The 19,570-nt window shown below is 37.4% G+C and overlaps 2 protein-coding genes across 3 annotated transcripts in view; both read left to right on the forward strand.

Annotated features, from left to right (window-relative positions):
- LOC127662542 (alpha-(1,6)-fucosyltransferase-like) overlaps positions 1-19,570 on the forward strand; it is a 181,728-nt gene that overhangs the window by 95,807 nt on the left and 66,351 nt on the right. The gene's annotated exons all lie outside the window — the stretch shown is intronic.
- Positions 876-5,661, forward strand: LOC127662543 (uncharacterized). Its single transcript, XM_052153766.1, has 3 exons — positions 876-1,558; positions 1,698-1,814; positions 5,206-5,661. Exons 1-3 carry the CDS (start codon positions 991-993, stop codon positions 5,424-5,426), a joined length of 906 nt encoding a protein of 301 aa, XP_052009726.1. The 5' UTR covers positions 876-990; the 3' UTR covers positions 5,427-5,661.

Consider the following 19,570-nt stretch of genomic DNA (forward strand, 5'->3'; position numbering starts at 1 on the left):
GGCAGTTGCGTTTCCAAAACATTCTAAAGAGAGGCGAATCCAGTTAAACCTCCTTAGAAAAAGGGCAACTTTGCCCACAACACAGATGTGGCAAGAAATGGACATGGAGAGATGGTTGCCTGCTACCGTCCAAAAGAGAGCAAAAAAGCCAAGGATTTCATTCACTGTGTTTACTGCCAAGGGCTTTACAACAAGCGTAGCCTTTGGAAACATTTAAAGAACTGTCCTCTGAAACCTAAAGATGATGAATCCAAGGGCAGGAAAAGAGTCCGATCACTCTGCGCTCTGAAAACTCCAGTTGGTTTAGAAGTGAGCAAAGGTTTAAAGAATATACTTTCCATTATGAACTATGATGAAGTTTCCCGTGTTGTTCACTCTGACTGCTGCATCATGCAACTGGGGGAGCACATGTTTAATAGGATGGGATCTGATGTTAATAAACATGACTACATCAGACAGAAGATGAGAGAAGTTGGCAGACTTCTTCTTGAAGCAAGGAAGATTACTCGGCTAAGATCTATGGTGGACTTCATCATTCCAGCAAATTTCAAACAAGTCATTTCAGCTGTTAAAGTTGTATCTGGCTATGATGAAGAGAAAAACTGCTACCAGCATTCCCTCTCTAGCTCTCAAACTTGGTCATTCTTTAAACAAGATCTGTAGTATTGTTGAGAGCAATGCCATGATGTACGGAGACCATCAACGTGCTGAGTGTGCTCGAGACTTCAGAAAAATACACCAGGCAAGATGGAACGAATACATTTCTGCTGGTGCTTTAACTACTTTAAAAGAAGCCAAGTGGAACACGCCTCAGATCATTCCTTTCACTCAAGATGTCAAAGTTCTGCATGCACATCTGGAAAGAAACACAAACAGTTCCTAAGCAAGCTCAGAAACTGCCCATCGGCAAAAAGCTATTCAGCTCTTGCTAAGGTCACATTGACGCAAGTCATCCTGTTCAACAGAAGAAGAGAAGGTGAGGTATCACGAATGCTTTTGGCAGCTTTTAAAAGCAGGGATTCTTCTGAGCTACATGAAGACCTAGCGATCTGTCTTTCGGAGTTCGAGAGAAAGTTGTGTCTGCACTTCACCCGAGTTGAGATCCGTGGTAAACGAGGGAGAAAGGTTCCTGTGCTTCTCAAGCCTTCAATGGTTTCTGCCATGGAGCTGCTTGTTGAAACACGTGAGGTTTGTGAAGTCCCAGCTGAGAATCCTTTTCTGTTTGCCAGATCAGGAGCAATGTCTGCATACCGAGGAGGAGAGTGCATTTACAGAGCTGCTCAGGAATGTGGCATAAAGAATCCAGAAGCACTGTCATCAACTAAGCTGAGGAAACACATAGCAACCATGTCAAAAATCTTGAACCTTGATGAGAACGAAGCAGATCAATTGGCTGATTTCCTCGGTCATGATATCAGAATCCACAGACAATATTACCGCTTACCGGAGGGGACGCTGCAGCTGGCAAAGATGAGCAAGGTCTTGTTAGCAATGGAAAAGGGAACACTCTCAGACTTCAAAGGAAAGACGCTTGATGAGATTGAAATTGACCCAAATGGTATGAGCATGCTTGCATGTCTATGCTAATATTTTTGTCTATGCAAGTTTTTTGACAGAAAATGTAAGAAAAAAAATTACATTTGAAAGTATGATGCTATGATGATATTATATTTTCATTCATCAATGCTTTCTTTTAGAACAATTTGAACCCCTCGTTAATGATATGTCAAGTGATGAGGAGGATTGCAGCGACCCATCTCAGTCAGCATCCCCAGAAGAGACGGCTCAACTGTCTGGATCACAAAAGGATCAAAGTAAGCAAAGTTTTAACCAATCATTTAATCACCAAGAATTACTTTTATATTAACTAAAGACAACAATCAGGGAGGCCAGTTCGGAAGTAAAAAGGTTGTTTTATATCTTGGGGTATGCCTCTGGGCTTTCTTTAGAGAAAATAGACTGCAAGTTTAAAGAAAGTAAATGATTTAAATGTACATTCAGTAAGGTTTCAGCTGTTTTGCTGGCTTTTGTTCGGCTTCTATATTTTCACACATCTTTTTTTTATGTAATTACAATTGTATTCATTAATCACAGAACATATGCATAGTATAAAACAATGCTGTTTATAAGAATATGACACAATCTTGTGTTTTTTATTACAACTAGTGCTGTCGGTCAATTAAAAGTTTTAATCGTGATGAATCACATAATTTTACATCATTAATCATGAATAATCACTGATTTTGAAAGTGCTAAAATTTTACCTTTTAAATTGAAATTAATTTTAAAATGTATAATGGGAAAGATCAGGGCTGTGTTTCCCAAAAAGAGCATTGGTGCCTACAGTATTTACGATCTATCCCAGAGATCACAAAGTTGTCTTTTGTTCCAAATTGCATGCAGGTCACTTACAATATACATTCAGGTCCATAAATATTGGGACATCGACACAATTCAAATCTTTTTGGCTCTATACACCACCACAATGGATTTGAAATGAAACGAACAAGATGTGCTTTAACTGCAGACTTTCAGCTTTAATTTGAGGGTATTTACATCCAAATCAGGTGAACGGTGTAGGAATTACTACAGTATGTATATGTGCCTCCCACTTTTAAGGGACCAAAAGTAATGGGACAATTGGCTACTCAGCTGTTCCATGGCCAGGTGTGTGTTATTCCCTCATTATCCCATTTACAAGGAGCAGATAAAAGGTCCAGAGTTCATTTCAAGTGTGCTATTTGCATTTGGAATCTGTTGCTGTCAACTCTCACTATAAGAGCCAAAGAGCTGTCACTATCAGTGAAGCAAGCCATCATTAGGCTGAAAAATCAAAACAAACCCATCAGAGAGATAGCAAAAACATTAGGTGTGGCCAAATCAACTGTTTGGAACATTCTTAAATAGAAAGAACGCACAGGTGAGCTCAGCAACACCAAAAGACCCGGAAGACCACGGAAAACAACTGTGGTGGATGACCGAAGAATTCTTTCCCAGGTGAAGAAAACACCCTTCACAACAGTTGGCCAGATCAAGAACACTCTCCAGGAGGTAGGTGTATGTGTGTCAAAGTCAACAATCAAGAGAAGACTTCACCAGAGTGAATACAGTGGGTTCACCACAAGATGTAAACCATTGGTGAGCCTCAAAAACAGGAAGACCAGATTAGAGTTTGCAAACAACATCTAAAAAAGCCTTCACAGTTCTGGAACAACATCCTATGGACAGATGAGACAAAGATCAACTTGTACCAGAGTGATGGGAAGAGAAGAGTATGGAGAAGGAAAGGAACTGCTCATGATCCAAAGCATACCACCTCATCAGTGAAGCATGGTGGTGGTAGTGTCATGGCGTGGGCATGTATGGCTGCCAATGGAACTGGTTCTCTTGTATTTATTGACGATGTGACTGCTGACAAAAGCAGCAGGATGAATTCTGAAGTGTTTCGGGCAATATTATCTGCTCATATTCAGCCAAATGCTTCAGAACTCATTGGACGGCGCTTCAGTACAGATGGACAATGACCAGAAGCGTACTCGCGAAAGCAACCAAAGAGTTTTTCAAGGGAAAGAAGTGGAGTGTTATGCAATGGCCAAGTCAGTCACCTGACCTGAATCCGATTGAGCATGCATTTCACTTGCTGAAGACAAAACTGAAGGGAAAATGCCCCAAGAACAAGCAGGAACTGAAGACAGTTGCAGTAGAGGCCTGGCAGAGCATCACCAGGGATGAAACCCAGCGTCTGGTGATGTCTATGCGTTCCAGACTTCAGGCTGTAATTGACTGCAAAGGATTTGCAACCAAGTATTAAAAAGTGAAAGTTTGATTTATGATTGTTAATCTGTCCCATTACTTTTGGTCCCTCAAAAGTGGGAGGCACATATGCACACTGTTGTAATTCCTACACCGCTCACCTGATAAATACCCTCAGATTAAAGCTGAAAGTCTGCAGTTAAAGCACATCTTGTTCGTTTCATTTCAAATCCATTGTGGTGGTGTATAGAGCCAAACAGATTCGAATTGTGTCCATGTCCCAATATTTATGGACCTGACTGTATTTATTTATGCCATTTACGATTGATATCAAAATGCAATTATTTGTATTTGCTTTGTAAAATAAATGAATATAGTTAATTTCAGCATATTGTGGGATATTCTGAATGAGTCTATTTTTATTTTTTGATCCAATTGTTGTGACTTCATTCAATGTGGGAATTGTGTAAGAAAAAGTCATCATGAAAGTTAAAGTATTAAAATAATGTAATTTTTGCAAGCCCTTGATATATCAATAAATTAAATGTATTGTGCAGTCCTAAAATGGGCATTAAATCTCTTTAACACTCATCCTCCACAATATTAATCAGTTGGAAGTATATGGCTTTCTTTTTTGGTTTTGCACAGCAACCATACAGCCACGTTCATGAATATGTGCACTATTATGCAAATGAAAGGGTAAATAGCGGTTAACATATGCTCGTGAATTGCCACAAGGAACTTGCATCATTATAACCAATATAAACTGCAATGACTCAAACTTAGTGTTTCAAAAAAGCATACACCACTTGTAAAAGAGTATTATTAAAAAACCTTGTGTGTATTAACCCACATTCACACCTGTGGAAAGGCAGGAAAAAACTGAAAGTAACATTGGATTGGTGGCGTCATCTAGCGCCACACAACATAGACGTCATTATAAAAGTCCTCCCAGTATACACACTGGGACATCAGAACACAACGGTAAATGCATTACTCACGATTAAGAACAATTTACTAATTAATCCCATACGGTAACGTGATAATTTTGTTTGTCATTTTTAATTACAACATTACCAGGAGAGAAACAGCACCTTTAGCAGAAGATTAATATTATTGTGTTAATACTATTATGTGATCATAGGCAGCCTCACCTTATTCTCAGCTGTTTATCGAAAACTGCACTCCTGTCAGATCGTCAAAGAATAGCACAAATATTACTAACTGCCATTGGCCATTTGGGCCCCATCCTCACTCGACACAAACTCTTTCAAACACACATCATGTAGGTGACTGATTTTGGTTTCAAAGCTGGGAATTTTCCTGAAATGTAAGCAGTTGGCATCCCTGAGCAATAAGCATCTGAGGGCTTTTCACATTTTCTAATAATCTACAGATTACAATATGTCATGATTGGTTCTGATTTAAAACTTTATTTCCTTATTTTTTCAGGTTCTTTAAAGGCTCCAAAAAGAAAATGGGAGGACATTGAGGTAAAAGCAATAGAAAGGCACATGATGAGGTTCATCAAGACATGCAAAGTTCCTGGTAAGCAAGACTGTGAAAGATGCATTGAAGCAGAGCCAGAGGCTTTGAAGGAGCGAACATGGACTGGCCTGAAAAACTATGTGCGAAACAGGATCACAACTCTCAAAAAAAAGGGTGCTTTGTAGCCGTGTAGAAGTAAAATGACTTTTCAATATTCAGCACTTTTTTGAATTTTGTTTCATAAGCTGTTCACCACTATGTGTTTAACACTTTTTCATTTTCTCTTGAAAAAACAGTTGTTAAAAGTAGAAGTGAAAGGGATGAAAAGAGGGAGGAGTGAAAGTGAAGTAGACGGAAAAGAGGGAGGAGTGAAAGTGAAGTAGATGAAAAGAGGGAGGAGTGAAAGTGAAGTAGACAAAAAGAGGGAGGAGTGAAAGTGAAGTAGACAAAAAGAGGGAGGACGTGATGAAAGTGAAGTAGAGCGAAAAGAGGGAGGCGTGAAAGTGAAGTAGAGGAAAAGAGGGAGGCAGTGAAAGTGAAGTAGAGGAAAAGAGGGAGGAGTGAAGAGGAAGAGTGAAGTAGAGGAGTAATGAAAGAGGGAGGAGTGAAAGTGAAGTAGAGGAAAAGAGGGAGGAGTGAAAGTGAAGTAGAGGAAAAGAGGGAGGAGTGAAAGTGAAGTAGACGAAAAAGATGGAGGAGTGAAAGTGAAGTAGAGGAAAAGAGGGAGGAATGAAGATATAGTTAATTGTTTAGGCCAAGGTTCTCGATCTCAGTTATATATTATATTTTATCTTCTACAATGTGTTCACTGCTCTTTCAACATCTTGGCATTTCTTAGGATTAAGAGAATGATTGTGCATGCAGTGCATTTGCATGTAATATTCTTTGCAACATCCTGTCAATGTTATATATTGCAAAGTCAATTTAAAAAAGTTTGCTTGTACAATACAGTGTGGTGTGTTTTTCTATCCTCAATTGTTTGTATATCAGTATCAGAGTCCCCAAAGAGTCATTCAAGACGAGTTTGTTAACGTCGGAGTCCTCAAAGTGTCTATTAATTGGAGTGTGTGTAACGTCTGAGTCCTAGAAGAGTCTATTAAGTGGAGTGTGTGTAACGTCTGAGTCCTCGAAGTGTCTATTAATTGGAGTGTGTGTAACGTCTGAGTCCTCGAAGTGTCTATTAAGTGGAGTGTGTGTAACGTCTGAGTCCTCGAAATGTCTATTAATTGGAGTGTGTGTAACGTCTGAGTCCTCGAAGTGTCTATTAATTGGAGTGTGTGTAACGTCTGAGTCCTCGAAGTGTCTATTAATTGGAGTGTGTGTAACGTCTGAGTCCTCGAAGTGTCTATTAATTGGAGTGTGTGTAACGTCTGAGTCCTCGAAGTGTCTATTAATTGGAGTGTGTGTAACGTCTGAGTCCTCGAAGTGTCTATTAATTGGAGTGTGTGTAACGTCTGAGTCCTCGAAGTGTCTATTAATTGGAGTGTGTGTAACGTCTGAGTCCTCGAAGTGTCTATTAATTGGAGTGTGTGTAACGTCTGAGTCCTCGAAGTGTCTATTAATTGGAGTGTGTGTAACGTCTGAGTCCTCGAAGTGTCTATTAAGTGGAGTGTGTGTAACGTCTGAGTCCTCGAAGTGACATTAAGTGGAGTGTGTGTAACGTCTGAGTCCTAGAAGTGTCTATTAATTGGAGTGTGTGTAACGTCTGAGTCCTCGAAGTGACATTAAGTGGAGTGTGTGTAACGTCTGAGTCCTCGAAGTGTCTATTAAGTGGAGTGTGTGTAACGTCTGAGTCCTCGAAATGTCTATTAATTGGAGTGTGTGTAACGTCGGAGTCCTCGAAGTGTCTATTAATTGGAGTGTGTGTAACGTCCGAGTCCTCGAAGTGACATTAATTGGAGTGTGTGTAACGTCTGAGTCCTCGAAATGTCTATTAAGTGGAGTGTGTGTGTAACGCTGGAGTCCGCTATAGTGTCGGTTTTGAGGGCTTTTACACTGGCAGTTTAGGATGGCATGAAAAGTTGTTAATGTGTCATGCGGACAGGTTTGGGGAGAAACGGAATACATGTAATGGGATTACGTATTTAAAATACAAAATATTAGTAATATTAGTTTTCCACTTTGTAGATCAAAGAGATTAATTTGCATTTTATTGTCATTTGTTTCTTTTAATATTCAGTGCTTTCAGATGGAAGGAATATTTATCCATATAAATGTGATCTTGTTTTAGAAACAACACTGCATAAGATATTTCAGTTTTTCAGAGAATGTATTTTTAACATGTGTATTTTGAGTTTTTATAGTCAAAACAAGTGAAAAAAAATCTACCAGTGCTGAAGTAATCCAAAGTATTTTGAATAAATTACTGACCTTGAGTAATCTAATGGTACATGTTACAAATTACATTTTCCAGCCTGTATTCTGTAATCTGTAGTGGAATACATTTCAAAGTAATCCTCCCAACCATGACATCAGCACTACCTGCAGGAGGTGGTTGGAGTTCGGTGTCAATAGATCTGTGGCATGAGTCACATGAGTGACACAGCAACCTGTACTTGGGGATGCACTTAGAAGTAAAATAACTAGCACATAAGTTTTTGCTGATTCAAGCACGATGACATCATCAGTTGGTTGCAATATTGGTTCTCACTGCTGAATTTGGTTCAAACCATTTTTTTTTCTTAAGGTTATACAGCAATTCAAGTTAATAGTGAGAAGAATTGTGGCTTGCCTGTCTAATTGTGGCATCTCAAAAGTCCAAATAAAAATTCAGTTGTCTAATCCTCAACCATGAAGAAACTGATATTTTACTTTCTAACAATGATATCTCTGTGCTGGCTTGTACATTTCTTGTCAATATGAGAACTTTGCATTGAAGCATGTTTCTGCCTACTTGGAATAAATTTTTTGTAGCATTTTCACCCTCTAATATTATTTAATTATCAAGTCCTAAAAGTTTGACTTGATCAGAGTTTGTGTATCACCACAGAGTCCTGAAAGTTTGACTTGATCAGAGTTTGTGTATGTCCCTAAAAGTGACATAAAAAATACTGTCCCTAAAGTGAAGGTAATTTGTCAGGTCTTTAAGGAAAGGTTTTATTGAAAATATCAAGTGATATTTGTAATGAGAGCATCTCCTGAAGTGCAGTCATGTTTTTCTTTTGTCTCTAGACCCTCTAGAAAGGGGTGTCCCCAAAGTTAGGGTATTCTGTCATACGACCTCATTTTGTGGTTAAGTAGGTATGTGTGTGTGTGTGTGTGTGTGTGTGTGTGTGTGTTTAAAGGTTCTCCAAACTTTTTCACTTTAAAAAGTTTTACCCCTAAACAATTTAAAGTAATATAAAAAACAAATGTAAATGATGTACACTCACATTAGGTCAGTTTTATCAGTCAGTTTACATGGAGCTGAACTGCCTGGAGCAGTAACAAAGTTGACATTGCACCGTATTATTAGAAAAGTTCTCTCAAAACAAAAACAATTCACCTTTAAATTCCCTTTTGCTGTCAGGTCTAATATATTTGGTGCTGCTTCTTTGTAAACCTTTACAGACAGGATCACAAAACTGCAGGATCAAATGATCACATGTACTGTACAAGTACTGATTCTGAATTGTACACATTTATGATTATTAAGAGATGTTTTGTACAGTTTAATGGCATCATCAAATTCGACTTGAACTAGTACTAATGCCATAAAATATTCTGTTCATATTCCATGTATGAAAGTCTTTCGATACACCAGCACCATAGTTCCTAAAGACCCTCCCCTAAAGATTATATGAATATTAGACTCCCATAAACAAAAAGAGGAAATGCCATGTCCTAATTCCAGCACGGATGTAAACAAGCCTTGTAACAAAACAGTGGATTTGTTTGGTGCTTTTTTTTGTCAGAACATTTACAGACACTTGTGATCATAGCACCATTTCAAAAGCGTTTTCAAAGAGAAGATTTTTAAGCTGTTTTGAAGGCTTTTGAAAGAATGCTTGTTTCAACTGCAGTCAAATTTAAGTCAGTTTCAGTGAAAGGCTGAATTATTACACTGCTACAAATCATTTTAAGGTACAGAGGATTATATATGGTTGAAAACAACTGATGTAAAAGGTATGCAATTGAAACCACCAAAGATGTCCTGTATATACACAATTCTAGTGACTTGACATTACCAGCATCACACAAGGCAGATTTAACCAAGTCTTTGCTCTCAGTAATCATTAGTGGTGCTTGCTAAGGCCATTACTGTGCTACTAGTGTAATACTAGGGCTCATATACTAAGGGTAAATGATTTGACTTTAAACAACAAATCCCTGACCTTTAGTACTACACTTGTGTAACAAGTCTCGCACCATTTGTGCTACAGACATGATTGATATTTTCTAAGCAGACTTATGTTTTTTGTCTAGTTAATTGACAACTGGAGCATGAACTGCAGCATTTCTGCGTGTGGTTTCCTATAGAGACTACATACTCAGTATTCAGGGATCGGCTACTGCTGTACAGAATTAATGATCTAAATTCTTTTGACACTGAAAACTGTATCTACACTGAAATAACAACTAAAAGTAGAGGTCGACCGATTAATCGGCCGATTTTTTGAATTTTTTAACATAATCAGCATCGGCCAATATCCAAGTACATCAAGCCGATTATTAGGCAGGCGCATCTGTGGGCAGCCTAGTGTCGTTGTGGAACACGTGTTCGACGCACGCTGCCCCTAGAGTCATTTTCCAGCAGAGTGAGCAGACCTCATCCAGTGCCTAAGGAAGGAGCTAAGTTCCTTGGAGAAAACGGTAAGGATTAAATTTGTATAACTTCTTCATATTTAAATAAAAACTTTTGATATGTTACTGACAACTTCAAGAAAAAACGCGACAAACGCGACATGACGTTCGGCTACTTTGGATATTGATAGCGTAGTTGAAGTTGCATTATCACAGCAGAAGGGTTGCTATCATGCCACAATAAGCAAGCAAGAATTTTGCAAATACAGACAGTGAATCTGAGACTTTTATTTGTTCGGTTTTTGTGTCTTATATTTGAGTGTTGACACTCAATGCAGAGAAATAAGTAATAAAAAAGATACCAACGCACTATAGGCTATTGAAGGACTGGCTTTGGTAAGCTCAGACGTTATCGGTTCTGCTGTCGGTAATGGAGAAATTAAGAAAATACATTTATTATTTCTATAAAGAGAAAGTTATTTTATCTCGCCAGCCATTTCTATGTATAATTATATGAAACCATTTGTCTGTGATGCAGTTTAGCTATTCACAGTCAGAGAGAGAGAGAGAGCGAGAGAGAGATCTCTCACGCGGTGCTACAGCGAGCAAAACACGAGCCCTGCTTAATGAGTGACAGAACTAAACATTCAAACGTAACCTGGTTTAGATCTGTGATATTAGTCTGATTTTATTTTAGATTTCGCCTTCCAAAGATTATAAAAATTATATTTATACATAAGCCGCATTCTGTCTAGCACAACTTCCTTCCCTTCACAGCGGTGCACTGACATTTCTCCCTAAAACTCAAACTTAACGTCAGAATCAGCACGATCGGTGATTGTTGTAAAATGCAGTCTAGCTACTGTTGCGGGACGCATTTAATAATAAAAAGAGCGCAAGAGATACCGTTCTCAAGGCGGCACGCTCCGAAACAGACTGCAACGAGACAAGCAAAGTATAGGCTGCTTTGGGTTTCATGTTTGCGTCTAAACGATCAAATATACACAAAAATATGTCAAAACGACCGGCTTGGAGATTCACTTAAACACAGTTTATGTCTTAAATGGACGTAGTTATGGAAATAGTTGGGAGAAAATATGGTGCATCAGGAGCCTATTAGATCTGAACTCGGTCGTAAAGGGGAAGCTGTCTAATAAACATGCTGACGATTGAGCCATTACTGCGAATCAAACAACAAAAGGCAAAGAGAAAATCACTTACAGCTCTTGAATGAATAACTTCTGCATTAATAAGCATTAATCTATCTATGATAAACTATGCAGTGTTATTTTACAATTGATTACTTTATTAGATTTCTTTTTAGACCACACCTGAACAGTAATGTTAGTAGCCCTTCCTGAAATTAAATCACTGTGCCTATATAACGTTTATCTTTGTGTAATTGTCTTTTGTTTATCTTTGTTTAATATATATATATCTATATATATATATATATAGATATATATATATTACAAAAAGAACTGTTAAGGATACCGTTAAAGTACCGGATCAATAAGCAGTATCGGTAACAGTAGTAATACCATTAAAACCTTAACGATACCCATCCCTAGTTATGCCTGTGCTTCTCTTGGATGGTCTGAATATTGGATTACGTGTCTGGATTGCCCCTTAATTAAAGCTGCATTTGGATCTCAACCTTCGTGTCTCGGAGCAGTTCGTAACACCTGCTTTGTTTATTTAATATATTTGTTATACATTATTTATACAATATGTTTTTAAATTATACATTTTTAATTTAAGTGTACAAGTGCAGATTGGTCAAGTGTTCAATAAATGTATTTGTTGAGAAATTTTGTCTATCTTAAGTAATTATTTGTGTTACATTCATACTTTCAAATAAAAGGTTCAAATAAGAGGTTAAAAACAAGCACATATTGGCCAAAATAAATCGGTGGCATTAATCGGCCATCGGCCGACCCAGATTTCAAAAGATCGGCATCGGCCTGAAAAAAAACCATATCGGTCGACCTCTAACTAAAAGCTATAATATAGCGAATGTAGGCTGTAATAAATAATGATCTTGCTTTGGTTTATATTTCAGCATTTTATATAATGTCCCTGTTAGACATTGTTCATGTTTTCACTGTAATAATTACTAGGAATGTTTCCAAACCTCTCTTCTTATTATAAAATATATAAAAATTCATCCAGATCTGACAAGAGCCCTTAAAGGAATAGTTCACCCAAAAATTCAAGTTCTCGCATCATTTACTCACACTCATGCCGGATGTGTATGACTTTCTTTCGTCTGCTGAACTCAAATGAAGCAGACTTTTTGTTTAGTTAATGACAGAGGTGTAAATTTCTAATGAAAATGTTTACTTCGTTACAATGGGTGGCATTTCTGTCATTACATTACTGGGTTTCATTTTAATTAATGCACAGTTTATTGAGAGATTATTGAATGGGACTTTTACAACAGCGGAAGTTCACACAGCTGCGCGTGCTGTCAAAGACTGTCACTCAAGCAGAGTCCATTACTGCTGCAGCATCAAGCTCTTCAAAGTGAAACACTTCACTCCGCACAGTGAAAAAATAAAAGTTTCGTCATGCAATGCGTTCATTTAACACAAAGACAAGCTAATATTTCAAGATTAAAATTGCAACTCCAATTTAGGGCAGCACGCTGAGGTAAGTTGTGGCCCTAATAATAACGTGGGCTTTTCTGTGTCATGGTGATGGTCATTTTTAGAGTGATTTTGTAACCGGTCTCTTGTGACATAAGTTTCTGAGTGAAAATTTGTAAATCTGCAGCAATATATCAACGCACATTGTCCCAAGTCCCGCATGTCATGAGCAGTATTTACTTATTTACCCTGTGCCCTCGCATGGATACTGAAAACTATCACAGCTATTTTGGGCTGATGAACTGTATAAATCCATGTAAACATCCACGTTAAGTATAAATACCTTTTGCTCTGCCAAACGTGTAATTGTTGAGCGCGAACAGACAGCATTTCTGCATGTTGTGCCCATTCAGGCTGCATACTCTGTGTTTAGGTAGCGGTGGTACTGCTGTACAGAACTAATGATCTAAATTCTTTCAATGTTAAAAACTGTAACTTCACTGAACTAACAACTAAAAATTATGAAATAGCGAAAAACAGGATCTTGATTTGGTTTATATTTCAGCATTTTGTATAATGTCCTTGTAGGACATTGTTCACGTTTTCTCAAATCTCTCTTCTTATTGACAAATTCATCCAGATCTAACAAGAGCCCATAAACGAATAGTTCACCCAAAAATTTTAATTCTCTCATCATTTATTCACCCTCATGCCAGATGTGTATGACTTTCTTTCATCTGCTGAACTCAAATGAAGATTTTCAAATGAAGTATTGCTCCTTTCTTCCTTTGGTCCATACAATGCAAGTGAATGAGTGCCAAAATTGTAAAGCTAAATAAATCACATTAGTCAGCATAAAAGTAATCCATAAGACTTTTCAGAAGGGATGTGATAGGTGTGGATGAGAAACAGATCACTTTCACATCCCTTCTGAAAAGTCTTATGGATTACTTTTATGCTGACTAATGTGATTTATTTAGCTTTACAATTTTGACAACTTTCACATTCTTCTTTTTTTGTGGGCTGTATAAAAATGACTTAAATATTTATCTGTTTCTCACTCACACCTATCATATCACTTCTTAAGATATAGATTTAACTACTGGAGTGATGTGAATTACATTTATGGTGCCTAAATTTGCTTTTTGGAGCATAAAAATGTTGGCTCCTATTCACTTGCATTGTACTAACATACAGAGCTGAAATATTCTAAAAATTATAATTTGTGTTCTGCAGAAAAAAGGAAGTCATACACATCTGGGATGGCATGAGGGTGAGTAAATGATGAGAGAATTTTATTTTTCCGTGAATTATCCCTTTAAAGTGATAGTTCAGCCATAATTGAATATTCCGTCATCATTTTCCTTTCTAATAATAATTCTGTAATACATGTTTAATGTGTATTATGTAATCGAATATAGGGTATTTAGCATCCATAATGTCATTTGTGAAAGTAACTATTTACTCACTATTTGAGTACTCTTTTAATTGGATACTTTGTTACTCTTATTCAAATAATTATTTATGTTAGCACTTTTACTTCTACTTGAGTAATTCATTTTTTCAAGTAATTGTACTTTTAATTGAGTACATATTTTGTGGCTAATCTACCCACCTCTTGTTAATAATAAAACAGATGAAAAAGTCCCATAGACTAACAAAGGAGCGCCATATTTAGGGACTTGAATATCATAGAGACTATGATTAAGATAAAAATTCTGTGTAACATTTCTACATAAATGCCATGCTAAAATATGTCTGCTCTGAAATAGAATAAACAGGTGTAGTAATAATATATAATAATATAATATCTGCTGCTTTCTATCTGTATGAATGAAATGCTGCATCAAAGTGACCTATTTCATACTGTACATCTATTCTTATCAAATATAGATTTTGGGACCCATAACGTCTCTTGATCATGGTATATATGCCACTGCCGATGTGCACTCTGTGCAGTTTTTGCAGTGTTGCATAACACAACATGGCTCTTATCTGTATTTATAATCACGAAATTGTTTTGTCTTGCATATGCTTTTCATTAAGCAGCTTTATTGTGATTTTTTTGTGGGTCAATCCATAATCTTTTGAGAAAGAATCACAATTATTTTTTGATCTCCTAGCATCCATCCAGAACACCCTAGCATTGTGGTGGCGAGTTTTGCATGAGCAAGCACCACTCACATGTAAAGAAGTCTTTCTGTCTCTTTTCAGAAATGGATGTTCTTTGCTCTCTAGCTTATTTCCATAGAGCTTATTTGACACCTAATTGTTAGTGATGCACCGACATGAAAATTGCATGGCTGAAACTGAAAATTCTGTACACATTGGACTGAAAACTGAAACTGAATAAAACTGAATAACTATCAATTCTGTAAATGTTATAGTATTTTATGGGCTGTTGATTTAACATGTAAATTGATTGTGATTCATTATATAAAAAACGAATGTGTTAAAAAATAATAAGTAATCATGCCCTCTGACACTTACTTAATATCCCTAATTAAAATATGGATTTTCCTACCATACATGCAACTCAAGCTTGAAGTTTATTTGTTTTTTCGAGCTGAGTCAATACATGGCAGCGTGCCTCAACAAACCTCACAAGCAGCACAACCAGAGAATGAGAACCGCTGGTAACGCTTTACAGTAAGGTACCATTAGTTAACATTAGTTATTGCATGGGGTATCATGAACAAACAATTAACAATATGTTTGTTACATCATTTATTTAAGTCAATCAGTATTCAGTTAATAAAAATACTATTGTTCATTGTTAGTTCATGATAGTTCATAGTGCATTAACTAATGATAACAAATACAACTTTTGATTTAAAAATGTATTACAATATGTTGAAATGAATATTAACTAATATATTCTTAACAAGTATTGTTCATTAATGTTAACAAATGGAACCTTATAGTTGTGAGTTATTCAGCCACTTTGCATTGACTAATCAATGCTTTATTCTTCTGCCACAATAATGCAGTTTATTTTAAAGTGAATTTCAATCTGTATTGTAAATGTATTTTTGGCCCTACTATATATTACAGTATATACACTCACCTAAAGGATTATTAGGAACACCATACTAATACTGTGTTTGACCCCCTTTCGCCTTCAGAACTGCCTTAATTCTACGTGGCATTGATTCAACAAGGTGCTGAAAGCATTCTTTAGAAATGTTGGCCCATATTGATAGGATAGCATCTTGCAGTTGATGGAGATTTGTGGGATGCACATCCAGGGCACGAAGCTCCCGTTCCACCACATCCCAAAGATGCTCTATTGGGTTGAGATCTGGTGACTGTGGGGGTCATTTTAGTACAGTGAACTCAATGTCATGTTCAAGAAACCAATTTGAAATGATTCGAGCTTTGTGACATGGTGCATTATCCTGCTGGAAGTAGCCATCAGAGGATGGGTGCATGGTGGCCATAAAGGGATGGACATGGTCAGAAACAATGCTCAGGTAGGCTGTGGCATTTAAACGATGCCCAATTGGCACTAAGGGGCCTAACGTGTGCCAAGAAAACATCCCCCACACCATTACACCACCACCACCAGCCTGCACAGTGGTAACAAGGCATGATGGATCCATGCTCTCATTCTGTTTACACCAAATTCTGACTCTACCATCTGAATGTCTCAACAGAAATCGAGACTCATCAGACCAGGCAACATTTTTCCAGTCTTCAACTGTCCAATTTTGGTGAGCTCTTGCCAATTGTAGCCTCTTTTTCCTATTTGTAATGGAGATGAGTGGTACCCGGTGGGGTCTTCTGCTAGCCCATCCGCCTCAAGGTTGTGCGTGTTGTGGCTTCACAAATGCTTTGCTGCATACCTCGGTTGTAACGAGTGGTTATTTCAGGCAAAGTTGCTCTTCTATCAGCTTGAATCAGTCGGCCCATTCTCCTCTGACCTCTAGCATCAACAAGGCATTTTCAGCCCACAGGACTGCCGCATACTGGATGTTTTTCCTTTTCACACCATTCTTTGTAAACCCTAGAAATGGTTGTGCGTGAAAATCCCAGTAACTGAGCAGATTGTGAAATGCTCAGACCGGCCCGTCTGGCACCAACAACCATGCCATGCTCAAAATTGCTTAAATCACCTTTCTTTCCCATTCTGACATTCAGTTTGGAGTTCAGGAGATTGTCTTGACCAGGACCACACCCCTAAATGCATTGAAGCAACTGCCATGTGATTGGTTGATTAGATAATTGCAATAATGAGAAATTGAACAGGTGTTCCTAATAATCCTTTAGGTGAGTGTATATATATATATATATATATATATATATATATATATATATATATATATATATATATATATATATATTTGAATTATTATACACTATATTCATTATTTTTATTTGGGGACCTTTCTCAGCAAATAATGCTGCGATTATTTGCGATTAATTCAAATAAATAATCAGCATTTCATGTAATTAATTCGATTAAAAATGTAAATCGACTGACAGCCCTAGTATTTTTTTAAGTAATTATACTTCTTTACACAAGTTCTTAAAGGGATAGTTCTGATAAAAATGTAAGCTCTGTCATCATTTACTCGACCCTCATATTTTTTCAAACCAATTTGACTCTCTTTCTTCTGTGGAACACGAAAGAAGAATTTAGGGAGAATGGTGGATGACTACAGGCACAGTCACCAATAATTTTTTGTTGCATCTTTGGTAATATATAAAATTAATGATGAAAGTGAATGGTCTCTGTGACTGTCATTCTTCCTAACATCTCCTTTTGTGCTTTGTGAAAGACAAAAAGCCATATGAGTTTCAAACAACATGGGGGTGAATAAATGACGACAGGTTTTGGGTTAACAATTCTTTTAATATGATAATATTTCTACAGATGACTTTAGCTTATAGGGAAAATGCAAACACAAATATGCATTATATTTTATGAAGTATTTCAATATCTGTGTCAATCGTACATGAAACCATTCTTGTGTAATTAGTTGCATTCAATTCAATGGGACAATTTGCGTACAAATTGATTTAAGAACTATTTACACACAAATTTGTTATGCTTGTGCTTCAGAATTATGAAATATGAGAGTGTGCATGTCTCTTAAACTGTAAACATTAGCAGGCAAATCATCAGCCACTGATTACATTAAACATAATAAAAGCTGGATAATTTTACATGACATTCCTTTTTTTCCCCATGTAATGTTTTCTGTTATTGGATCAGATTTTGGCCAAGATTTTCAGCTTGTTATCTCTTTCGACTAAAATATTCCAGTGCCTGACAATTTGGGGCATCCCTATTAAGTGTGTGTGTGTGTGTGTGTGTGTGTGTGTGTGTGTGTGTGTGTGTGTGTGTGTGTGTGTGTGTGTGTGTGTGTGTGTGTGTGTGTGTGTGTGTGTGTGTGTGTGTGTCTAAAAACGACAGAGTAAGTGCAGTTTATAATATTTGAATGTGTTTAAGTGCTAATGAATTGAAACTGTTAATTCTCCTCTTGTCTCGCTACCACAGTACAATATCAGCCCTGTCAGTCTTTCATTAAGCATTTCCTGTGGGAATTATCAGGCGCTGATTCACACAGACACAGAGCCTGCTAATGATTTATCTCTCTTTTATATTGACTCTAGCATAAATGAAATCAAAGATAACACACACACAAACAGAGGAATTCAGCATAAAGAGTAACAGGGCAGGCCAAAGATGCTGTGCTGTGATTGATCTGGGATGAGGCAGACAGCTTGATGTAAGAGAAGGTCTGTGACTCGAGGACTAACAGGCACTTATTATCTCTCAGACACACATACACGCGCACACAGCAGTGCTGGCATAGCTGCAGTGATGAGCTGTAATGCAGTGCTGAGTGGGAGTGGACCGTCACCCTGTGATGATGACAGTCCCCATTCAGAGATGCAGTCAACTGTGAGATATAACCTGTTGGTGTATTTTGTGTCTGTCCGTGTCAGATTTGCCTTCATTATAGGGAATAAATGTCCACACAAGGATACTAAAACCTGAAATTATCTACATTGTGTGGGCAAGCCAACAGTCCCCATGAGCAAAATGGCTTAAAAAAACATATTAAATAATAAATGTTTTAAAGTCGTAGTTTACCCAAAAATAACAATTTTATAATCTTTTGTTTATACTCTTGTTTTTCCAAACCAAATTGAATTTCCTTTGAGGATCACAAAAGACGGTGACATTTAGGGATATGGTTAGGAAATAGAAAGTATCATTAGCTTTATATAAAAACAATAAAAGTTTATGTTATGTATCCAATTAGATAAGTACATATGTGTGTGGGCGTGTTGGAGGAAGAGTGAACAGTGAGAAAGGATAAGGGTGGAGATGGACTTTGGCTGGTGAAGTCGATGCATTTCCATGATAAGAGAGGATATTTACATTTTTATGACAACAACAACACACACCCTTCTTGCTGTTACATTTGCCAGCATGTGGAAGACCATTTGTGTTTGTCTAGATTCACATGTTGGAGCATTTTGTATCTTGATATGGCACAGAGTTTAGTAACCTCAAACTTATGTTCATTATCAACAACAAGCTTTGCACAAGCCTGAATTTAAAAATGAATGCCCATTAGAAAATGTTATTGTACAGAAGTTGCTCTTTCATAGCTCAGGAGACTTAATTGAGTTGTCAGTTATGTTTCATTTTAAGGTACTGTAAGCGATTTAAACAGCTCAAAAACTTTCACCATATTTAGCTGCTGAAAAAGACACTAGAAACCAGTGTTCCCCTTCTGTCGCTCTCTCCACGTTGTGTCAGAGAAGCGACACTAGGGGTCTCTCTTGAGCGCCGATATTCACCTCTGGACTATGAAAAAAGGCCAATGAGAGTTGGCAAACAGTATTTGCATGTCCCGCCCTCGGACATACGGGTATTTAAGCGGTGCAAATACGGGAGTTCATTCAGAAAGTTTCTTCGGAGCCGATGGTCGTGCATGAACTCTGCTGTGAGTTACACACCAAGTTCCTGGTTAATCCTCTGACACTCTGCATGCTGTTGG

This window comes from Xyrauchen texanus, chromosome 22 (assembly GCF_025860055.1).
Source record: "Xyrauchen texanus isolate HMW12.3.18 chromosome 22, RBS_HiC_50CHRs, whole genome shotgun sequence".
NCBI classification, from domain to species: Eukaryota; Metazoa; Chordata; class Actinopteri; order Cypriniformes; family Catostomidae; genus Xyrauchen; species Xyrauchen texanus.